The sequence below is a fragment of the Megalobrama amblycephala genome, linkage group LG18 (assembly GCF_018812025.1).
Source record: "Megalobrama amblycephala isolate DHTTF-2021 linkage group LG18, ASM1881202v1, whole genome shotgun sequence".
Classification (NCBI taxonomy): domain Eukaryota; kingdom Metazoa; phylum Chordata; class Actinopteri; order Cypriniformes; family Xenocyprididae; genus Megalobrama; species Megalobrama amblycephala.
In genome coordinates, this window is record NC_063061.1 from 38,344,544 (window position 1) to 38,371,124 (window position 26,581).

The 26,581-nt window shown below is 37.4% G+C and overlaps 1 protein-coding gene across 8 annotated transcripts in view; it reads right to left on the minus strand.

Moving 5' to 3' along the window:
• LOC125252597 (transcription factor 4-like) overlaps positions 1 to 26,581 on the minus strand; it is a 179,629-nt gene that overhangs the window by 32,880 nt on the left and 120,168 nt on the right. For 7 of the 8 annotated variants that reach the window (XM_048166028.1, XM_048166027.1, XM_048166032.1 and 4 more), the window contains one exon: positions 2,823 to 2,928. In XM_048166028.1, the coding sequence (XP_048021985.1) occupies positions 2,823 to 2,928 (106 nt within the window). Of the gene's footprint in view, positions 1 to 2,822; positions 2,929 to 18,877; positions 19,190 to 26,581 lie in introns of those variants that run through there. The other variant, XM_048166033.1, reaches the window with a different exon arrangement.

Genomic DNA, 26,581 nt, shown 5'->3' on the forward strand with positions numbered 1-26,581 from the left:
CATTTTTAACAAGTGTTTTGAGTAGGTTTAGGCTGTTGTGTTTTTTTTTTTTCCTATGTGGTTTTTAGGGTGATGCGAGTGTTTTAGGCAGTTTTTATGCAACTTATAAAGTGATGCAAGTATTTTAGGCAGTTTCTATGCAGTTGCTAGGGTGTTCTGAGTGTTTTAGGCTGTTGCTATGCAGTTGCTAGCATGATGCGTGTGTTTAGGAAGTTACTGTGCAAACACTAGGGTATTCTGAGTGTTTTAGGCTGTTGCTATGTGGTTTCTAGACTGATACAAGTGTTTTAGGTTGTTGCTATGTGATTGCTAGGGTGCTGCAAGTGTTTTAGGCAGTTGCTATGCAGTTGTTAGGGTGTTTTGAGTGTTTTAGGCAGTTTCTTGTGTGTTATGGCAGCTTTTAGGCAGTTACTATGGCGTTCTTAGTGTTTAGACTGTTGTTATCCAGTTGCTAAGGTGTTCTGAGTGTTGCAGGCTGTTACTAAACAGTTGCTAAGGTGTTCTGAGTGTTGTAGGCAGTTGCTATGCACTAGTTAGGGTGTTTTGAGTGTGTAGACTGTTGATATGCAGTAGCTAAGGTGTTCTGAGTGTTTTAGGCAGTTGCTATGCAGTTGCTAGGGTGTTCTGAGTGTTTTAGGCTGTTGCGATGCAGTTGTTTGGGTATTCTGAGTGTTTTAGGCTGTTGGTATGCAGTTGTTAGGGTGTTTTAAGTGTTTTAGGCAGTTTCTTGTGTGTTATGGCAGCTTTTAGGTAGTTACTATGGTGTTCTGAGTGTTGCAGGCTGTTACTAAGCAGTTGCTAGCATGATGCGTGTGTTTAGGAAGTTGCTGTGCAAACACTAGGGTATTCTGAGTGTTTTAGGCTGTTGCTATGTGATTGCTAGGGTGCTGCAAGTGTTTTAGGCAGTTGCTATGCAGTTGTTAGGGTGTTTTGAGTGTTTTAGGCAGTCTTATGTGTTATGGCAGCTTTTAGGCAGTTACTATGGCGTTCTGAGTGTTGCAGGCTGTTGCTATGTGATTGCTAGGGTGCTGCAAGTGTTTTTGGCAGTTGCTATGCAGTTGTTAGGGTGTTTTGAGTGTTTTAGGCAGTCTTATGTGTTATGGCAGCTTTTAGGCAGTTACTATGGTGTTCTGAGTGTTGCAGGCTGTTACTAAGCAGTTGCTAAGGTGTTCTGAGTGTTGTAGGCAGTTGCTATGCAGTAGTTAGGGTGTTTTGAGTGTGTAGACTATTGATATGCAGTAGCTAAGGTGTTCTGAGTGTTTTAGGCAGTTGCTATGCAGTTGTTAGGGTGTTTTGAGTGTTTTAGGCAGTCTTATGTGTTATGGCAGCTTTTAGGCAGTTACTATGGCGTTCTGAGTGTTGCAGGCTGTTGCTATGTGATTGCTAGGGTGCTGCAAGTGTTTTAGGCAGTTGCTATGCAGTTGTTAGGGTGTTTTGAGTGTTTTAGGCAGTCTTATGTGTTATGGCAGCTTTTAGGCAGTTACTATGGTGTTCTGAGTGTTGCAGGCTGTTACTAAGCAGTTGCTAAGGTGTTCTGAGTGTTGTAGGCAGTTGCTATGCAGTAGTTAGGGTGTTTTGAGTGTGTAGACTATTGATATGCAGTAGCTAAGGTGTTCTGAGTGTTTTAGGCAGTTGCTATGCAGTTGCTAGGGTGTTTTGAGTGTTTTAGGCTAGGGCTGACCGATATATCGCACCCGTAGATCACTGACAAGCCACGCAATATCGCGTTCATATCGCAGATGAATCGCCTTCGATAATGAACGCGATATTGCGTGGCTTGTCAGTGAACTACGGCTCTGTCTATTAAATGCCGCTCCATTTGAAAGCAGGTGATGGCGATTTAGTGGCAATCAGGGAACCGGCTTTACTGACGAAATGCGCGTGACAATCGCATGCGATATATCAGTCAGCCCTATTTTAGGCAGTTGCTATGCAGTTGCTAGGGTGTTCTCAGTGTTTTAGGCTGCTGCTATGCAGTTGTTTGGGTATTCTGAGTGTTTTAGGCTGTTGATATGCAGTTGTTAGGGTGTTATGAGTGTTTTAAGCTGTTTCTATTGTGTTGTGAATGTTTTAGGGAGTTACTATGGTGTTCTAAGTTGTTGCTATGCAGTTGCTAGTGTGTTCTAAATGTTTTTAGCAGATGCCATGCAGTTGTTAGGGTGTTTTGAGTGTTTTAGGCAGTTTCTTGTGTGTTATGGCTGTTTTTAGGCAGTAACTTTGGTGTTCTGAGTGTTAAGACTGTTGTTATGCAGTTGCTAAGGTGTTCTGAGTGTTGTAGGCTGTTACTAAGCAGTTACTAAGGTGTTCTGAGTGTTGTAGGCTGTTACTAAGCAGTTACTAAGGTGTTCTGAGTGTTGTAGGCAGTTGCTATGCAGTAGTTAGGGTGTTTGGAGTGTCTAGACTGTTGATATGCAGTAGCTAAAGTGTTCTCAGTGTTTTATGCTGTTGCTATGCAGTTGCTAGGGTGTTCTGAGTGTTTTAGGCTGTTGCGATGTAGTTGTCTGGGTATTCTGAGTGTTTTAGGCTGTTGATATGCAGTTGTTAGGGTGTTCTGAGTGTTTTAAGCTTTTTCTATTGTGTTGTGATGTTTTAGGAAGTTACTATGGTGTTCTAAGTTGTTGCTATGCAGTTGCTAGTGTGTTCTGAGTGTTTTAGGCTGTTGCTATGCAGTTGCTATGGTGTTCTGAGTGTTTTAGACATTGTGGATGTTTTTAGGGAGTTACTCTGGACTATCTGAGTTGTTGCTATGCAGTTGCTAGTGTGTTTGAAATGATTTTTAGCTGTTGCTATGCAGTTGCTAGGGTGTTCTGAGTATGGTTTACCTGGCATAAAGAAGGAACTGGTAAAGCTGCTGCCCGGTGCTTTAGAGGACGGGTATCCCGGTGAGTCCCGGTTATAATCGGCAGTGCTGGCAGACGGGGCGTATACCTGAAGCAAACATACAACAGGCGTTGATCAGGACAACTGAAGACACAACACACGCTTTCAACATGCATCTTACTTTAGATTTTTATGCAATCAAGATCATCATTTCATGCATGAAGATGTATTAGAAAAAGTCTGTAAAATTGCTTTTTATGATATCAGGAGAGGAACACTTTCCCAGGAACAATTTGCCGTGTTCCCAAAGTGTTGCAACACAATAATTTAGTGCAAATGTGAGACGAGCAGCTGCGGCGGATCAGTAATGACATCAGTGCACAAACAGCAGAGCATTCCCGTCTGGAAAACTGTGCTGTAATGACTAGCAGGAACGCTGGGAACATGCCGGATGGGAATAGCTGGAATAAACAGTGGATGTGTGAGGACAGAACGACCCTCAGAGATACAGAAACAGAAGATCTTCCTAAATTCACCTCAAATTACAAGAACATCAAAGATTTGATCTCTCTAACTCAAATATTTATCCAAGATAAAGATGCGATTAAATGCAGAGCAAACGAAAACTTTAAGTGGTTTCTGAAGAGAACATGTTTTTTCTAAGGAATTGTAGGAGTAAAATCTGAGACAAACCTAAATGAGGCTCAACTGAGAACTCATGACATCTCCAGAGCTCGAGGGTGAAGTTTGAGGAGTTTTATGGAGACCAAGAGACTTCAGCACAGATGGAGGACTTTACTTTCCCATGAACAGTCTTACACACACACACACACACACACACACACACACACACACACACACACAATGTCTGTGAAAGAGATCAGGCTGTGACTTTGGGGGGGTTCAATAACATGGAGATTTTGTTCTGGCTAGTTTGTTTCTGCTGTAGTGAAGCACCTGTCCATAGTTAATGCACACATGTGTTTTGAGTGGTTCTTAGGCTGTTGCTATACAGTTAGGGTGTTTCAAGCGCTTTAGGCTGTTGCTATCCAGTTAGGGTGTGTGTTTTAGGCTTTTGCTATGCAATTAGGGTTGCTCTGCAGCTAGGGTGTTTCGAGCATTTTAGGTGATTGCTATGCATTTAGGGTGTTTTGAGAGTTTTAGGCAGCTGCTATGCAGTTAGGGTGTTTCGAGTGTTTTAGGTGGTTGCTATGCAGTTAGGGTGTTTCAGGCTGTTGCTATGCAGTTAGGTTGTTTCAAGTGTTTTAGGCGGTTGCAGTTAGGGTGTTTAGGCTGTTGCTATGCAGTTAGGGTGTTTTAGGCTGTTGCTATGCAGTTAGGGTGTTTTGAGAGTTTTAGGCAGCTGCTATGCAGTTAGGGTGTTTCGAGTGTTTTAGGTGGTTGCTATGCAGTTAGGGTGTTTCAGGCTGTTGCTATGCAGTTAGGTTGTTTCAAGTGTTTTAGGCGGTTGCTATGCAGTTAGGGTGTTTTAGGCTGTTGCTATGCAGTTAGGGTGTTTCGAGTGTTTAAGGCTGTTGCTATGCAGTTAGGGTGTTTCGAGTGTTTTAGGTGGTTGCTATGCAGTTAGGGTGTTTCAGGCTGTTGCTGAAGAGAACATGTTAGGGTTGTTAAACTATGCAGTTAGGGTTTTTTGAGCTCTTTCGGCAGCTGCTATGCAGTTAGGGTGTTTCAGGCTGTTGCTATGCAGTTAGGATGTTTCAAGTGTTTTAGGCGGTTGCTGTGCAGTTAGCGTGTTTCCAGTGTTTTAGGCAGTTGCTATGCAGTTAGGGTGTTTCCAGTGTTTTAGGCGGTTGCTATGCATTTAGAGTGTTGAGAGCTTTAGGCTGTTGCTATACAGTTAGGGTGTTTCGAGTGTTTTAGGCGGTTTCTATGCAGTTAGGGTGTTTTGAGCACTTTTGGCAGCTGCTATGCAGTTAGGGTGTTTCAGGCTGTTGCTATGCAGTTAAGGTGTTTTGAGCACTTTCGACAGCTGCTATGCCGTTAGGGTGTTTCAGGCTGTTTCTAGGCAGTTAGGGTGTTTCAAGAGTTTTAGGCAGTTGCTATGCATTTAGAGTGTTGAGCGCTTTAGGCTGTTGCTATGCAGTTAGGGTATTTCGAGTGTTTTAGCCGGTTGCTATGCAGTTAGGGTGTTTCGAGTGTCTTAGGCTGTTGCTATGCAGTTAGGGTGTGCGTTTTAAGTGTCTGCTGTGCAGTTAGGGTATTTCGAGTGTTTTAGGTGGTTGCTATGCATTTAGGGTGTTTCAGGCTGTTGCTATGCAGTCAGGGTGTTTCGAGTGTCTTAGGCTGTTGCTATGCAGTTAGGGTGTGCGTTTTAAGCGTCTGCTGTGCAGTTAGGGTGTTTTGAGTGTTTTAGGTGGTTGCTATGCATTTAGAGTGTTTTGAGAGTTTTAGGCAGCTGCTATGCAGTTAGGGTTTTTTGAGCACTTTCGGCAGCTGCTATGCAGTTAGGGTTTTTTGAGCACTTTCGGCAGCTGCTATGCAGTTAGGGTGTTTCAGGCTGTTGCTATGCAGTTAGGATGTTTCAAGTGTTTTAGGCGGTTGCTGTGCAGTTAGCGTGTTTCCAGTGTTTTAGGCAGTTGCTATGCAGTTAGGGTGTTTCCAGTGTTTTAGGCGGTTGCTATGCATTTAGAGTGTTGAGAGCTTTAGGCTGTTGCTATACAGTTAGGGTGTTTCGAGTGTTTTAGGCGGTTTCTATGCAGTTAGGGTGTTTTGAGCACTTTTGGCAGCTGCTATGCAGTTAGGGTGTTTCAGGCTGTTGCTATGCAGTTAAGGTGTTTTGAGCACTTTCGACAGCTGCTATGCCGTTAGGGTGTTTCAGGCTGTTTCTAGGCAGTTAGGGTGTTTCAAGAGTTTTAGGCAGTTGCTATGCATTTAGAGTGTTGAGCGCTTTAGGCTGTTGCTATGCAGTTAGGGTATTTCGAGTGTTTTAGCCGGTTGCTATGCAGTTAGGGTGTTTCGAGTGTCTTAGGCTGTTGCTATGCAGTTAGGGTGTGCGTTTTAAGTGTCTGCTGTGCAGTTAGGGTATTTCGAGTGTTTTAGGTGGTTGCTATGCATTTAGGGTGTTTCAGGCTGTTGCTATGCAGTCAGGGTGTTTCGAGTGTCTTAGGCTGTTGCTATGCAGTTAGGGTGTTTTGAGAGTTTTAAGCAGCTGCTATGCAGTTAGGGTTTTTTGAGCGCTTTAGGCTGTTGCCATGCAGTTAGGGTGTTTCGAGTGTCTTGAGCTGTTGTTATGCAGTTAGGGTGTTTCAAATGCTTTAGGCTGTTGCTATGCAGTTAGGGTGTTTCGAGCGCTTTAGGGCAGCTGCTATGCATTTAGGGTGTTTCAGGCTGTTGCTATGCAGTTAGGGTGTTTCGAGTGTTTTAGGCTGTTGCTATGCAGTTAGGGTGTTTCAAGTGTTTTAGGCTGTTGCTATGCAGTTAGAGTGTTTCGAGCGCTTTAGGGCAGCTGCTATGCAGTTAGAGTGTTTCAGGCTGTTGCTATGCAGTTAGGGTGTTTCGAGTGTTTTTAGGCTGCTGTTATGCAGTTGCTCGGGTGTCTTGAGTGTTTTAGGCAGTTGCTAGGGTGTTATGGCTGTTTTTAGGCAGTTACTTTGGTGTCCTGAGTGTTTTAGGTTGTTAGTATGCAGTCGCTAGAGTGTTTCAAGTGTTTTACGCAGTTAGTACGCAGTTGCTACGGCATTTTGAGTGTTTTAGATTGTTGCTATGCAGTTGTTAATGAGTGCAGGGTTGCTAGGCGGTTGCCAGGTGTTTTCTTCCTGTTTGGTCTGTAGATGTGGCCCTGGTTTCTCCTTCGATGTGTGTCTGTGGGATTCTTTTGGTCCAGCAGGTGCATCTGATCACTTAAAAGTAGCAGCACCTCTGCTCAACAACACACATGATTTGAGGAATCATTCATTTCTGGAGCACAAATGCTGCAGGAGTGAGTCTGTTTACTGCTGCAGATCAGGAGCAGATGGAGTGAAACCAGAGCAGTCACGAAAGCCACAACACACACACACACACACACACACACACACACACACAGTCTCTCCCACTACACACCTTATCGGTGTAACTCGCTTGCTGCACCTGTGCTGAACTGACCCACTACACACACACATGCAATAAACACACATGCAGGAAAACACACACTTTTGAGACAGACATTCAACAAACTAGCAAACTAACATTCGTTATTTTTGCGGAAGGAAGTTCCACCCCTCGCTTTGGACTTTATTCCATCAACCTGCAATTGCCATAATGCTGTACAGATGTAGAACAACATCAAGAGCTCCAACACACACATACACACTGGGGTCTGGCTTTACCATCAAACACTAATCTATTCCACATGAACCACAGCGAGTGAGCGCACACACACACACTCCCTGAGGAGAAGTGGCTTCCTGTGGCTTGATTAGGGAGAACTGTGCAAAGACAAGTGCCTCCCACAACAGCACCTGTGACTGTGTGTGTGTGTGTGTGTGTTTCAGGTCAGATGTCAATACAGCCAGGAAACACTTTACACACAACTAATAGAAAGAGAGACACACACATAACACACACACACACACACACACACACACAGAGATTTAGCTGGTTTCTGTCAGGTTATCAGTTCAGACGAGACCGCTGAAGATAATCTCAGATCACCATTTTTTAATAAAAAAAATCAAAACAATCACACAATTTGTTAATGAAATGATACTAAATATATCATAAAAATGCAAAATTTAAATAAACGACTAATTATAAAACAAAAGTCAAAATGAGTTGATGAAAAGCTAATGATTAAATCATAAAAATGTAAAATTAAAATAAATACTTTTCAAATAAAAACAATTAAAGTGGATGAAAAGTTAATAATTAAATCATAAAAATATAAAATTAAATTATTTTAAAATAAAACAAATTACTGGATGATTTTATAATGTAAATAAATGCAAAATATATATAAAAAATAAATATATTTTTTTTTTATATGCATGTCATGTGACCGTTAACCTACATCAGAAAACTGTGAATGTGTTGGTAAATTATTGAAATATTAACTTAAAATCTCAGAGGGACTTCAAGAAAATATTTCAGCTCAAAGGAGGTCGGCTAATGGAAAAACGTTACGGAATCTCAGATTTAAAGAGAAATGAAAGAAATTTCTTTAGGACAATCAGTAAATCACTGTTTACGTGAGAAATCTCCACATGCTCGTCCACCTAGACAAAAAGTTCAAGCACAAAAAGACGATTGAAACAGCTGAAATCCTCTCTTTACACAATATTTGAGTTTTAACAACAACGCAAGCTTCACTTTGTGCTTTTAAAGCCGCTGTTCAATTTCCACAAACTGAAGGTCGAGTTGAAATGATTCTCTGTGATGATCAACCGTGTGTCACAGATGTTGAACATGGACATTCAGTTTCAAATCTAAAGCAGAATATTCCTTTAAGAACAATAACAGGTGGAGAAAACACATCTGGAGCTGATCGAACACAACACACACAAATGAGAGAAAACAAAGAGTTACAAGATGAGACGGAGAGAAAGAAAAGAGCTCAATTCAGTGTTTATACTGAGAAATGAGTTCAAGATGCAACACACACACACACACACACACACACACACACACACACACACACATACAAATCTGATCAAAGGCACCAAAGCTTTTAATTGACCTGTAATTACATCAAATGAACCTGGAGAAACACATACAGATGGAGAGAAAGTAAAGAAAAAAAAAGAAACAAAACAAAAATACTTAAAAAAAAGAAAAGAAAGAAACTAAACAAAAATAGTAAAAAAAACAGACCGAAAAGAAATAAAAAGAAAGGTGTGTCGTATGGGTTCACATTCAGGTCTGAAGTCGGAGACCTGTGTGTGTGTGTGTGGGCATCTCTGATTTGACTGACAGCTTGACAGTGTGGCCTTGCTGTGTGTGTTGCCATAGCGATGGCAGAAGAAAGCGCGTCAGATCTGAGCGTGTCTGCAGCACAGATGGTGCCGAGAGGAACCGCTCCACACTTCCCTCCATACTCACATATCTGCCGCTTTGCCTTGCTTTTCATTTCTTTATTGTTCATCCTCATGGATGCCATGCCAGGTAGAGACACACACACACACACACACACACACACACACACACACACACACACACACACACACACAAGAAGATCCAAGCGCTTCAAGCCATGCGCTCGTCGGCTGCGTGTGTGTTCTCTGTTTCAGATCAACAGGATTACGTGTCAAGCGCTGCCATGTTTCTTTCTTCTCTTCTTTTCTCTCATTCTTGTCTTTGTCGGAGATCAACAGCAGATCTTTGTTCTCTAACAGATTTACCCTGTTTGATTACAGTGATTTACTGCTGCTGGAGCCCCCTAGTGGAGCTCCACACACACACACACACACACACACACAGACTCACTCACACACACACTCATGCACACGCACTCTCTCACACAGACACACACGCACAGACACACACACACTCAGACAGACTCACTCACACACACACACACACACACACACACACACACACACACACACACACACACACACACACACACACACACACACACACGCGCGTAAACACACACACGTACACTCACTCATGCTCACACACATACTCACACACTCAGACACTCACACACACACTCAAGCACAAACACACACTCACATCGCACACTTTCTCTCTCACACACACACCACACACTCACTCACTCACACACACTCTATCTCTCTTACACACACACACACACACACATCACACACTCAGACACTCACACACACGCTCAAGCACAAACACACACTCACATCCCACACTTTCTCTCACTCTCTCTCACACACACTTCACACACACACACACACACACACACACACACACACACACACACACACACACACACACACACACACACACACACCATATTCAGCAGCACACTATTCACAAATAAACACTCATGTTTATCAATTGTAATAATTATAATATTTAATATTAACTAATATTTAACTATTATACATGACATATTATTTGTCTAATATTTAATATCTAATAATATTATCATTAAAATATAACATTGGACGAATGCAAAGCCAATGTATTTAATCATCACATGTCAGAGCTCAACGCTAAGGATTTTTTCTACTGGCCCGGTTGGGCCAGTGGTTCATATTTTACTTGTCCCACAACAAAAAATTAATAAAGTAACTGAAAAGAAAATAGGCATATAAAATAAGCCAAGTTATTGTTTTCGTTGTTTATGAAACATGTAACCTTAATAAATAAGGTTATGACACCAAAAGCTACTAGATTATCTCACTTAAATGTTAAATATTGTTAGATAACTAAAGAGCAAGTAATAAAATGGTAATAAATAATCAAATTACGAGTATAGCACATATGAATACAACAGAACAAACATATAAATGAAATAAACAATGCTTTTCAAGTTTTTCAGGTACAGAAATTGTAATATCTATAACTATAACTATAGATTAAACTTTATGAATCAGTCGAGAGCTAGATGCATAAATAATGTTTTGAAATGTTGAAAATATAAAACGTTAAAAACTGTTATTTGAAATTATTTTAAAAATGAAAAGACACTTTAAACCTGAAATTAAACACGCCAGTAGGTGGCAGCAATCCCTGCTAATGAGCGAGTCATTGAGATTCAACCGATTCATTCAAACAGCTGATTCATTCAGGAAGTGTTTCTCCGAGACACAAAACAATGCTGTGGACTTTGTTTGGAGCTATTTTCATAGGCAAAACCAGAGTGAAACAGGTGATTTGGTGTCTAATATGTAAGTCACTTGATCACATTTGTAATTGTTGATATTTGGAGAAAAACGGCACTGTGTAATATTGGTTAACTTTATTAAATGATATGAATATAAAAGATATACTGGAGCATTTTTGCCCCTTATCTCGAATTCTGGGGCATTCTAAAGGCATTTTAATAGACTAAATCACGCAGTGAAAGCGTACGCTCTAAATATGCATGCGCACTAGTCTAACCTAACGTCACGTATTGCATGCATGCATTCAATGGGTGTGTTGTGTTTTTGTTTGGTTTTGTAAATTAAGGGATATACTCGATAATTTCAGATCGTTAAATGAACAATTACGATATCATAGACATAGACGATATATATCGCACACCCTACAGCACTGCCCCGATCGGGCAAGTGACCGTTTCGTCCCGAGAGTCATTCACACTGGCCCCGGGCCATCGGCAGTCCTTATTGTCGAGCCCTGCATGTGATGCACAACAGTAAGAGTGTTTTCTATGCGGCATGACTGAAAAACACTAACTTATGATCAGTGTTACAGAATCACAAGAAAGAATGAAAAATAATTAAGGAAAGATAAAGTTCTTTAATATAAACAGTAAAAAAGAAGAACATCTAAATAAACGAACGTACATTAAAATAAAGCAGTGCAGAGTAAAATAACGAAACCGTGATGTTTTCTTTGAACTGCATCATTTACGGTATATGAACATAGTAATCAAACGTACGGTGGTAGTCGCATGTCTAACCATCTGATAGGATCAGAAGAAGAGAGACGTGGCATGTGTTTATAATATGACTGTCCAAATGTTGAGTCAGAACAGATGAAGAGATCTGATACGTGATGTCAGTCGCTCTGAATCATCACACACTTCAAACAGCAGCTCCATCACTCTCCTCGCCTGTTTGATCTTAAACCTCTTGTTTCAGTAAGCATGTTTCACTTCAAAAACATATACTTTACTAACAGCCTTTATGTATAATGCATTATAAAGGTATTCAAAACGTATGTCATAATGCATAAGTGCATTGCAACATTTGCAGATCTGAAATTGTGTTTTAATGCATTATACTTTATAAACGTGTAACAACGAATACGTATTATAACTGTGGTTACAATTATGACATGATAAGGTGCATAACAAGGCATGATTAATAAATACATATAGGCTTGAAGTAAAGTGTTAAACTCTTTCAGGAAAAGCACCTGCTTCACAGAACGACTCACATTGAGTCAGTATGTATCGCTACAGTTGTCAAGATGACCACGTAAACAGGAAATGACACTCATGTGTCCACCCCCACAGCCTTATGGGTAATAAGAGCCACTCTGTGCCGCTTTTGCTTCTCCAATCAAATAAGTCAAAGAAGGTACTTAAAAACCTCGAGGGAGGCAGAAAGAGAAAACGAGATCGGAAAACAACCAGGAAAAAAGGAAAGCGTAAACATCTTTCATGAGGTTTTCAGTGCTTTCTGGTAATTTTAGGCATTTAGAGGTTATTTTACATCATGTTACAAGAAACAGACTATTATTACTGACAAAAAAACACAATAATTAAGCGCACACACACACAGGTGACGGACTTTACTACAGGCGCTTTATTATTTGTGCACCCTTTCAAGGTATAGAGCTTTTGGCAAGTGACCACAGCGCTTCTAATTTAACCTAATTACTGCCAGATGCCTCGATCACACACACACACACACACACACACACACACACATGCAAACAAGCCAAATGAACTCACAACTCAACAAACACAACAGATGCACAGATGTAGTTGGTTTATTCCTCCGTTGATCAGTTTTGCAACCTAAAAAAAAATACATGCAATTCATGATGTTCTGTGTGAACACACACACACACACACACACACACACACACACACACACACACACACGTCACATTCAGACCTAAACCAGACGCGTGTGTGACCCACAGGAAGTGTTCGGGGAGAAAATGGGCGGCAGAAGATGGCTGCCGTCCAAACTCATCTCCATGGTGATATTCTAACGACCCTTTCATGGGACACGCGAATCCGATTGGTCGGGACCCATGTGACCGCAATCGAAATGGATGAGCCTCCTGATTGGCCGCTGAAAACGGAACCTTCGGGACGAGCCAAATAGAATGTTCCGTCCCATTGAGATCCAGTGCGCTGGATAATTCCATGACATTCCATCCAGACATTAGCACAATCAACGGCCCGGCGCTCCCGCGATATCTGATCTGGTATCAGCTCTCACACCGGCTAAACCCTCACCAAACCCCACCGGACGGATCCCACGAATACGTGCCAAATCAATTTCAGAGGATTACCAGGAAAGATTGTGGAAATCTGGAAAGGTTTAAGTGGGACTCCGGGCAACCGGTGGAAGTGTAACCTTGAGAAACACAAGTCAACTGACAAGCAGATGAGATGTGTGTTTCAGTGGCAGTAATCACATGATTCTGTGCGCGCGCGTGTGTGTGTGTGTGTGTGTGTGTGTGAGGAAACTGTCCAGCAGTTGTGGAGTTGGTGACGTGCCAGTTGGCTCACAGATACTTGATTAACTGTCACCATAAACAATCAATTGATGGTAATAATTAAAAAAGGAATTTTAAAGGCACACAGGAGCAGCTGTGTTCAAGAGTCAATATACATATTATTACAACATTTTTCACGAGTTTGACGTTATTCAAAATATACCTCAAAATGTATGCAATTGCTCTGAAATGTCTGAAAATTATTACAAATATTTTGTTTAATCAGCGATTACTGCAAGGCAGATTCAAAATATGCAACGTCAATATGATAAAACTTCAGTCAAAAATGAAACAAGGAAGACTGAGATTTAATAATTTTCAGATGCACCATGAGAACATATTTATACATATTTATATATGTATAATGAAAGTATAAATTAATGATTTTTAATTGTATAAATAAAAGTTCATGTATATATATATATATATATGAAATGCTATATGCTGTTTATATAAATGAATATAATTGTGCTGTCAAGCAATTAATCATAATCGCATCCAAAATAAGCTTGTTTTTACATAATATATGTATGTATGTATGTATATATATATATATATATATATATATATATATACACGTATACATATAAATATTTCTTTAATATATGCATATATATTATATATGCATAATAAAAATACACAGTGCACATACTGTAAAACAAACTTATTTTGGATGCAATTAATCATTTGACAGCACATATCCATACACACACACACTATATGTACGTAAAAATTTATATAAACACCATATATTCAAATCTGAATTATTTAATTTACTATATTTTGCATATTTGTTGTGCATATTTTAACAAAATGAAATGACATCTTTCATGAAAACAGGAACTTCAAATAAATTAATGCTTCAAAAACATCACAATCATAAACTATAGTTAATTTTATATTGCCAACAACATAATATAGGATATATCATAAATATATTTCCCGGCAGCAGTTCATACGGTGCACAAAAGACACATCGAAAAAAAGCATTTCTCATGTTTATGTCACTGCCGTGACCCCGTGACCTTAGAAACAGACCTGCGAACATGTGTCACACACACACACACACACACACACAGCAGTTGTTGTAGCATTTAGGGATTTTGACATCAGACAAACGATTAGTACAAATCACAGTTGAAACTCGACTAGTGTGTGACCGAACTCTCCCGCCTGCTAACCAACCACATAACCAGCAACACAAAACACCACTTCACTGCGCAGACACACACACCACAGCAGAAAGACACACACACACACACACACACACACACACACACACACACACACACACACACACACACACACACACACACGTGAGGTCCAGTAAGAGACTCAAATTGTGCTCAGGTTTGTCAATCAATCTGAACTCCTCATCAAAATAAATGCTGCAAAAACATCTGAAGATAAGAAACACATATTCACACCACACACGTGTTACTCTGAAAGATAAAGTGGACAATAAATAAACAAACCAATCACGCCAACATCACAAACCAGACACACACACACACACACACACACACACACACACACGCAGAGCCCCATATAAAGTTAATTAGAATTAAGATGAAGGCTGTGTGTGTTTCATGTGAAGGGTCTGTAATGGTGAACATATGGACGAACGGCACTTCAGACGGCCGGATCACAGACGCATTATTAAAATAATAAAACCACCAGGATCAAAGACTGATTACTTCAACATTTCAAACTTGCAGCCGTTTTTCCCCTGCTGCTATTTTAGATCCTTCATGAGCGGCCGAGATCCAGCGGCCGGCCGGCACATGTGTGTGTGTGTGTGTGTGTGTGTGTTTAGAGAGTTTTGAAGAAAATCGCCCCTAATAGTAAGTTAAATCTGACAAAATATCTATTTGGCAAAAGATAAATAATTTTTTGAATATTTTATACATTATACAAACAATAGACATGTCCTCATTTAGATAAACGTGTGTGTGTGTGTGTGTTTTAAATCTGACCTATTTCTATGCTATAAAACACATTTGGCTTCAGACCAGCTGGACACAAAGACAACGAGAGACACTCGAAATAACATTTACAATATTGCTGCTCCCGTATGATGAATTGCTCGAGTTTTTCTCATTTGTAAGTCTTCTTCTAAATGACATGTGACCTGTTTGGACACGCCGTACATGTTTGCTGTGAATCGTTTAACGTTCTTGCGTTCGGAGGTGAAAACAACCTGCCGATCTGCAAATGTTTGGCACGGGAAACGTTTGGCACGAGATGAAAAAACGAGCCCAACGACAAGAAATAAAGAACAAGAGATTCTCCGGCTCATTTATGGACATCCTCGCGGATTCGGAGGGATTTCAATAGCGCAGACAGGAAATATCTATTCATTTTGATTCTGACTGTGATCATCCTGTCAGTCACATGAGTCAATCATTTTACAAGAGTGAAATTATAAAAATGAGGTGTAGAAATTAAAGTACACTCCATGTAAAAGATTTAAGACTTAGAAAAAAGATACAAAATAACAATAATATTTTTAAAATATAAAATGGAACATTTTAAAATCATGTTCTTAAGAATTTATATGATGAAATCAAACTTGAACAACTTATCTATCTATCTATATCTATCTAATCACATGATCTAAATTATGAGTAAATAATTTATTTAATATGAGCAAAATGAGTTTGGAAAGTTGTAAAAATTAAAGTACATGGCCAAAACAACAACAAAACGATGTGAATTTGAACACTTGAGGACTTTTAACACTTAAAAAAAGTTTTTAAATAAAAACTGAATAATTTTAAAATGTGTTTTAAGAACCTTTTATATGACGAAATCAAACTAGAACACAAATTATTTTAATAATTTAATAATTATTTTGATCATCCTGTCAATCACATGAGATGGTAAAATTATGAAAACAAGTTCAGAAGGGTTGTAGAAATTGAATTAACTAAAAAAACCCACTAAATTTAAAAGATCTAAAACTTAAAAAGAGTTACAATATTAAAGTACATGGCAAAAAAAATATTGATGTGAGTTTCCTCATCTTTCCCTGGAGAGAGAGAGAGAGAGACAGGAGATGCTCTAGAAGTGTCTGTCTCTCTGAGGATCTCTCTCTCTCTCTCTCTGCATCTCTGGGACAAACCCCAGTCATCCCGAGAATGTCAGGGGTCTCCGTACCACCCGGACCTCTTCCGGCAGATCAATGGGGCTTCACATGATCTCTGACACACACACACACACACACACACACACAGCTGCTCTACGCTTCACACACGTGAGATCATGGAGGGCAGGAACGTAAATCCATCGGGACTCGAGAGAAACACACAGCAAAGTAAAGCAAATCTATCTAGTATTGTGAAATCTATCATTATTGTTACAGTATGTATATAAATATACAAACAATCAAAATATGTAGTACATTTAAAAAAAAGCATTCTCTGTTGAAAATGTTATTAAAATCTAAAAAAAGCACATAAAAATGATCCATTTCAGACATGTGTGATCTGACTCGAAATGTTGCGTAATACAATAGGATTATATTAATGCTGTTTGTCACAAACACTGCTGCTCTGATGTGTGTGTGTGTGTGTGTGTGTGTGTGTGTGTGTGTGTGTGTGTGTGTGTGTGTGTGTGTGTGTGTGTGTGTGTGTCTCCACACTAACATCGGCCATTTGGATTGAAGTAATTAGAGTGCTGGAAAAACTACACAAACGGTTCATAATTTCCTAAACATCTGGTCAATGGATTGAACATGGACATGTCATGAATAAATAATCTACAAATACAAAAAAAAGACATATAATTAATAAAATATCAATGTTTTTAGTAAAGAAATTACATTTCTATATGTATATACTGTATATCTCTATGTATCTTCACACACACTCACACATGCACGCACACACACACACACATTTTATATATATATATATATATATATATATATATATATATATATATATATATATATATATAAAGAAACAAATGTAATTTCAAATATATAATTTGATAGATTAACATAACCACAAAACAGATAAACAATACAGTACAGCACCTTATTATTAAGTTATAATGTCAATTAATATTTAATATTTGAATGTTTATAATTCTGAATATGTTTACAAACATGTTTTGAGCTGGAAAAAGATTATTATAAACAAAACTTAATTTATTTAAAAAGTATTCCAAACCAACATTTTAAAATAAGTGTAAAATTGATCTTGATGTAAAAAAAAATTTTTTTTTTTAATTAATTTAAAAAAAATTAAACTAATATTTTGAGTATGTACAAATGCAAACAAACTCATATCAGAAGAAAACCAAGGAAAAATCCTTTTTGTTCCAAACACCATATTCCAGTATGAATCCAGAGCGTCAGAACTCCACGTTCCAGTGTTTTAAAGAACTCCGAGGGTGAAATCCCGGCGTGAGAGTCTCGGTGAGCTAATTAAACGACAGGAATATTCACACGGAGTCTTAGCATAACAATGGCGAGCGGCCGGCGCAGTTTAAGCGGAGCTCGTGTGTGAAGAGGCCTTTTGTTTTTTGTCTTTTGTGGATTCATTAGTCGACCCGACATCCTCCTCCTCGACATAAAACCCCGAGAACCGGGTCGCTCTCCACCGCCGGCACGCTACCCACACGCCCGGCGTGAGCGGCCCGGAAAACACCGACGACAGACGGAGCGGCTCGGCCGCTGTCGGGGGATCCAAAGATGTTGTCCTGCAAATTTTTAACTGTTAAAATAGCAGAATAAACAATCCCAGCAAGATGCCTGGCAGCAGTTCAAGACGGGCACAAAGCTGCAACCCAGAAACGCACAATGACGGGCCTTCACACACACACACACACACACACACACACGCCCCGCGTTTATTAAAGAGGGCACAGGGATGCCAGGCTGTGTTAGAGCAAACACACACACACACACACACACACACACACACAGGCCTACACATTCGGTCTGAGGGCGGGAAAGTCCAACTTATCACCAGCCAACAAATATTTCCCGATGGCGGGAATGCAGATATTTAGAAAAATCCAAAGTTTTGTTTTATGTGCACAATGGATCACATTTATAATTGTCCATATGAAGGTAGAATTACAAATATTACACAAAAATAAATCAGCACATTATACATCAAAACGTACAAAGATCATCAAAAACACCCTTAAACGTGTCGCACGTTACTTTAAAATGGTGCTAAACGAGTTGACGAGGCCTTCAGGAGACAAACGAGCAACATTTTTGATCAGACGACCTCCGAACTCAATGCACTGACTATCATGTTATGGTAAATAATATCTGCTCGATTGCACGGGGTGTAAATATCTGCCCGTCTCTCTCAAGGCCGCTGCTCTCAACTTCTGAAATGAGCAGCCGCTCTCACAAACACCTTTAATTATTTTACAGATCGCAGAGTCAAACACACGTCTTTCTCCTGCTGCAGGGATTTTTCCTACAAACTTTCAGCGTGTTTTTCCCTCTGTGTTTCTTCACAGATCACAGCAGCAGATTTGGGCTCCATCTGAGATCATTTAAACTGAATTTGAGCTCACGTTAAACAGGTTAACAGCTGCTAATATCACTGATCAAACGCTTGAAACAACACACATTTCTTATCTCACACACACACACACACGTCCCAGTTCAAAGACACATTTCCAGCAGATCACACACACACACACACACACACAGGTGAATGACAGTCGAGCGTCCGTCAGATGTCAGTCGCAGGTATGCATCTGTACTCACCGCTTTTCCATTATAGTAGTACATGAATGATCCGCCGCTCACCCCCGGGATGGTGTACGCACAATACATGCTTCTGTTCCTCTAGTGTGTGTGTGTGTGTGTGTGTGTGTTTTATCCGCTTCAGACGCTCTCAAACAACTTTGTGTTCAAACTCGCTGTCCCCCTTTTTTCACAACAATTCCTGCAGTTGCATTTTCCCATATGGCCGGCCTGAGCATGCTGAATATGCAAACGAGAGAGAAGCATTCCTGACGTCGACCGATGGGAGGGGAGAAGGGGAGGGGGCGTGTCTACATGAGCAGAAGCCCCTCCCCTCCCTCCCTCCCTCTTTAAACTCAACATCTCACTCCAACACACACACACACACTCTCTTTTTCCTTTCCATGGTAAATCTGGAACTCATCCTGCTTGTCGGCTTCTCAAATAGGGACTGAAAATGTGTGTGTGTTTTTCGAGCATTTTATTGCTGCAAGGTTCACACATGTTTATTTACGCACCTACTATTACATGTAAAGACGGTTATAATGAGCACAAACCCTGATAGAGGACTTCACACAACATGATTTACTATAGTGAAGACGCGCGGCCTGAGGGACAGTGAAGTCCATTCTAGAGAGGAACACAAACGCCATTAATAAACTCTGTGTGCGTCTCTGTCTCTCTTTTTGCTTTAATTTGATTAAAAGGCGAGTTGCAGGGAGGGATTCATACGTGCACATCTAATAACTCCACCATCTGTCCTCAACGCTGGCACCACACCAGAACTCAGAGAGACAGACAGAGAGAAAGAGAGAAACAGCGAAAGAGAGAGACAGAGAGAGAGAGAGAGAGAGAGAGAGAGAGAGAGAAAGAGAGGGAGAGAAAGTGCTTGACAGAAAAGTGAAGTACATTTGGAACCAAAATATGAACAAAACATATCAGCAATTTTTTATTTTACTCTAGTTTGTTATTAATGATAAAAATGCAATAATAAAAAGGCAATGCAATTTTTTTTTACAATGCAAACAAAACTAGTAAAATCTTGAGTCTATATATATATATATATATATATATATATATATATATATATATATATTTATATACACACAAAACACACATTTGGTCATATATATATATATGTAACATTTTTGTGTGTGTGTATATATAGTATATATTTAACATTTGCATTTATATATATATATTAAATGTTATAAATAAATAATAAAATATATAATATAAAAATATAATTATATATAATATAAAATATATATAAAATATTTAACAAATGTTAAATATATACTATATATATACATGCAAATGTTATATATATATATAATATATAACATTTGCATGCTCAAATGTTAAATATATATACAAAAACGAAATTTTATATATATATCTATATATATATTTTATATGTTATAAATAAATAATAAAATATATAATATAAAAAATATATATTATATATATTATATATAATATAAAATATCTATAAAATATTTAACAAATGTTAAATATATACTATATATACATGCAAATGTTATATATATATATATATATATATATATATATATATACATACATACATATATATATATATATATATATATATAACATTTGCGTTTTTGTACATATATTTAACATTTGAGCGTATATATATATATATATATATATATATATATATATATATATATATATATATATATATATATATATTTTACATTTGCGTGTATATATATATATATATATAGCTTCGGCAATGTAAAGGTCAAGAAGCTGATGCACCTGAGAGCAAAACAGCAGTGAAGTGAAACAGAAACACACACACACACACACACACACACACACACACACACACACACACACACACACACACACACACACACACACACACACACACAGGCATGTGCTATGGGAACATTCCATGAGCTTGAGATATGTGTATGTGTGTGTGTGTGATAAAATGCTCAGACCATTAACAGACCTCGGAACGGTTGACTAACAAGGATGAGACGTGGACCACACACACACACACACACACACACACACACACACACACACTTAGACTAAACATCAAAGCACAAAGACTGGAAATAAAACCTAAAAACTGTCTATGATGCATATATATGTAGAGAGAGAAAAAAATACATATAGTCTATATATAAATATATATAGCACACACACACATCGTGTCACAGTTTCAACTACAATAATCACTACAGTTATTGTTACTACTGTAAATTCTGAAAAAAAAGAAATCCCAGCAGAACTGTTAAAAATGTTCCTTCTTTTTCAAGTAAGGTTTTCCAGTCATGTGTGTGTGTGTGTGTGTGTGTGTGTACAGTAAGTGATTTTAACACACGTGGACAATGCCACACTGCCAAATTCAGCATCTGAAGGGAAAACGGCTGAACCGTTGGGATCAGATCCCAAATGAAACTGTCATTTGCATATGCCGAGAGCCGCTGCTATTCCCAGAATAAACTTCAATAATTCAGCAGCACCAACCCTCGGTCCGCAGCGCGAGTCTGTCTGTGTTCAGGGCCTTTGTGTTGTTTAAGTGCTGCTGTTGTTGTTGTTTGTGTGGAGGGGGTCGACCCTCTTTTACTCCCGTCTCTCTCTCTCTCTCGCCCAGCGCTGACTTTCTCATCCCATGGGATTAGAGTAAACAGTACTTGGATTATAAGCACACATTTCATTCCGATTTCATGCTCGGAGGATTTTTTGCTCATTAGAAGCATGAGTTGTCAATCTCGGAGGATCCCGTTCGAATCTCTTTTTTCTCTCTCGGGGAGTTCAAGGGCCCTGACTGCGGCTCCAAGGGCCGGTTCGGCATCTCACGGAAAGAGCGACAGCATATGTGTGAACAAAAACACTTTAACCCTCCAGAAACACACAATGACCAAGAGCTCAAACTCCTGTCTGACACAGTGCCGATGATTTCATCTAAAAAACACAAACACAACCAGCTCAAATCAGCCTGAGAAAAATGATCAAATGTGCCTAAAAATACACTCATTTCATCACCCTACGACTTCGAAAATAAATAAAAAATAAATCAAAATTAAATAAATATTAAAAATAAATCTAAAATAAATGAATAAAAAATAAATAAAAAATTAAATAAATAAATAAAAATATATGAATCTAAAATAAATAAATTAATACAACTATAATAAATAAATAATAATAAATATTACAAATATTAAAAAAATTAAAATAAATATTAAAAAATAAAATAAAAAATAATAAGTCAATTCCGAAGTAATAAATAAATAAATTCACAAACAATAAATATATCTAAAATAAAATAAATACTTTTGGTGATAAAGTAAATCTTTATCTGAGGGTTTCATGCTGAAATAACCAGGACTATTACAAAAGTAATTCAAGTTATAACAGCAATGTTTTGTTGTTTCTCACACCGATTCTCTGAGAAAAACGTATATAAATATATCGACAAACTTCTCGATTTAATGAGCTCAATCACGGCAGATACTGAGAGAGTCGTGGGAAGGTGTAATATCTGGAAAAACTGCTCAGATAATGTAAACAAAATTACCAAGGAATAATTAGTCCAGACAGGAAGAAAAACGGCGGCGATATCTGAAGAAGGTGATCATTACATCTTCAGGGAGCGACGTCTTCATTAAACACACAAAGACAGACACAACGCTCAGTATCTAAACGAATGTTTAGAAAGAGAGAGACAAACAAAATCTCCATCTGAATGTGATTGTGACATTAATTCAGTGCTGCACGAGTTCATTCACACAGTGTCACAGAGAGCGAAAACGTCTCCTCTGAAAGCGTCAAATAAATTCAGCAAATGTTGGTATTTGAGCCGCTCAAACCGAGGGGTCCGAGGGTTTCGTCCAATCGCAGTCTTCTGACGGCTCCGACTAGAGATTCTAACAAACATTAAACACAGTAAGGAGGCAATTATGTATGCATGATTTAATCTGCAACTAATTAATATGCAAATGTATTCATATGTTAGTTACTAAATTAAAAATGCAAAGCAGCCCTTATGGTGATTCTGTGATTTCGGCACAAACAGAACATTTGAAAAGGGGGAAAAAAAAGCACAAAAACAGGAGAAAAGAAACTTCGCCAAGTTGAAGTTGCTCCGTTTAACAGCCTGTTGCTTCTAAAATATGTTTAACACTTGCATTATTTTGTCTTTATGAATGCAAATGTCTAAATGAGCTTCTCAATGTGGATTTTTAATTACGTATCTGCGTTTTGTAAGTCCGTGCAGATGGGCCGCGGCCGTCGCAGCCTCGGGACATCACAGCATCACACGCGCGCTCGTTCTCAGGCTCTGGATCTGGTTAAAGGGCCGTTAACATCTGCTACCTGCCCGACATCAGCCTCGGCCTACGCAAGGCATTATGGGACGCGAGGGGGTAACCGGGTACTTGGTTGAGCTTTAAAGTAGCAGATGACTCATATGCATTTAACAATTTAATGATGAGATGTAAACAAACTCTCTCTATATAATAATTTAAATAAATAAGAATATACGAGTCAAATGTGACAGAAGCTCCGGTCACTGAATGAAAGGCTTCAGAAGATTATGGCATAAAAATTATGACAAAGTTGAAATCATGACATAAAAGTCAAAATATGAGATAAAAAGTCATATAGATACGAAATGTCAAAAGTATGACATATAAAGTTGAAATTATGACATATTAAGTCAAAATCATGACAAAATGTTGTAATTATGAGATAAAAAGTCAAATATGAAATGTCAAAAGTATGACAAGTTGAAATTATGACATACCAAGACATAAGTTTAAATTTGACATAAATTTATAAACTTGTAATCATGACAGTCTAATTTATGAGATAAAATTTATGACAAGTTGAAATTATGACATACTAAGACAAAATCATGACAAAGTTGAAATTATGAGATAAAAAGTCATAAATATGAAATGTCAAAAGTATGACAAGTTGAAACTATGACATACTAAGACATAAGTTGAAATTATGAGCCAAAATCATGACAAAAAGTTGAAATTATGAAATAAAAATTCATAAATACAAAATGTCAAAAGTATAACAAAAAAAGTTGAAATTATGACATACTAAGACAAAATCATGACAAAAAGTTGAAATTATGAGATAAAAAGTCAAATATGACATTTCAAAAGTATGACAAGTCATAATTATGACATACTAAGACATAAGTTGAAATTATGACATAAATTTATAAACTTGTAATCATGACAGTCTAATTTATGAGATAAAAAGTCATAAATATGAAATGTCGAAAGTATGACAAGTTGAAACTATGACATACTAAGACATAAGTCAAAATTATGAGTCAAAATCATGACAAATAGTTTAAATTATGAAATTGTCATAAATATGAAAGTCGAAATTATGACATACCAAGACATAAGTTTAAATTCTGACATAAATTTAGAAACTTGTAATCATGACAGTCTAATTTATGAGATAAAAAGTCATAGATACGAAATGCCAAAAGTATGACATAAAAAGTTGAAATTATGGCATACTAAGACAAAATCATGACAAAAAGTTGAAATTATGAGATAAAAAGTCAAATATGAAATGTCAAAAGTATGAAAAGTCATAATTATGACATACTAAGACACAAGTTGAAATTATGACAAACAACAAACTTGTAATCATGACAGTCTAAATTATGAGATAAAAGTCAAAATTATGACATACTAAAACATAGTAAAGGCATAAAAAGTTGAAATTGTGACAGAAAATTGAAAATATGAAATAAAAAGTCAAATATGAAATGTCAAAAGTATGACATAAAAAGTCACAATTATGACATACTAAGACATAATTAAGATAAAAAGTTGGAATTTTGACAAAATTATAATAATCAAGTCTAAATTATGAGATAAAGTCTAAATTATGAGATAAAAAGTCATTCAGTGATCTGAAGAGGGAGGTTAGTTGAGCTTTAAAGAAGCGTATAGCTGATATGCATTTAACAATTCAACGATGAGACAAACAAACTGGAACCCAACGCAACAGAAGCTCCAGTCACTGAATGAAAGGCTTCAGAAGACGAGCGTTACGCTCACAGACCTTCCCCCTCTGAGCCCATGCCAGCGGCGCCGGGGATTCTGGGTCGTGGTGAATCAGGGCTCTTTTGGCTCTTGACTGGCCGTACGTGGGGGGAATGAATTCAGAGTAACACCAAACGACACACTTTGATTGGTGGCACTCTGGTCCTCTCCAGCAGCCATGTGTCCTCCCTGTTACACACAGCTCTCTCTCTCTTTTATGAGCCGCTTCACACACTCCAAACATCACCAATGAGGCTCTCAACTGTTCTCATACACAATAAAGAGATGAAACCAGGATCAAAAGGAGACTCAATCTCTATGTATGGAAGCCCAACATTATGAGATAAAAAAATATATATATATAATTATGAGAGAAAAAGTCACGGCATAAAAAGTCAAAATGATGAGACAAAAGTCAAAGTTATGACATGCTAAGTCAAAATTATGAGAGAAAGCCAGAATTATGAGATAAAAAGTCATAATTATGAAATATGTTGAAATCATGACATAAAAGCAAAAACTATTAGAAGTCAATTATGAGATAAAAAGTCAAAATTATAACATACTAAGTCATAATTATGAGAGAAAGACAAAATTATATGATAAAACATCAATTATGAAAGAAAATGTCATGATAGAAAGTCAAAATCATGACATAAAAAGCCAAAAATATGAGAAAAAAAAAATCTAAATTATTAAATAAGTTCAAATTGACAAAAAAGTTGTAATCATGACATAAAAAGTTTAAATTATGAGATACTGATTAAAAATTATGAGAAGTCAATTATGAGATAAAAAGCCAAAATTATTACATACTGTCATAATTCTGAGAAAAAGACAAAATTATAAGAAAAAATCAATGATGAAAGAATGTCATGATAAAAAGTCAAAATTATGAGATAAAAGTCATAATTATGAAATAAGTCAAAATCATGACATAAAAAGCAAAAAATATGAGAAAAAAATCTAAATTATTAAATAAGTTCAAATCGACAAAAAAGTCGTAATCATGACATAAAAAGTTTAAATTATGAGATACTGATTAATAATTATGAGAAGTCAATTATGAGATTTTATTATGAGATAAAAAGCCAAAATTATTACATACTGTCATAATTCTGAGAAAAAGACAAAATTATAAGAAAATCAATGATGAAAGAATATCATGATAAAAACTCAAAATTATGAGATAAAAGTCATAATTATGTAATAAGTCGAAATCATGACATAAAAAGCCAAAATTATAAAAGTTATTAAATAAGTTGAAATTGACAGTCAAAAAAATGACATAAAAAGATGAAATTATGAGATACTAAGTAATAATTATGAGAAGTCAATTATGAGATATAAAGTCAAAATTATTACATACTAAGTCATGATTATGAGAGAAAGACAAAATATGATAAAACGTCAATTATAAAAAAGAATGTCATAAGAAGTTGAAATTATGAGATAAAAAGTCATAATTATGAAATAAGTACAAATAATGACTTATTTAAAAAAATCATAATTATGAGATAAGAAGTCTAAATTCATAATTTTCAGAAAATGTCATAATTTCAGCTTTTTTATCTCATAATTATGACTTGGTATCTCTTAATGTAGACTTTTTATGTCATAATTATGATTTACCAAACATGGAAATGGGCTGCGATATACA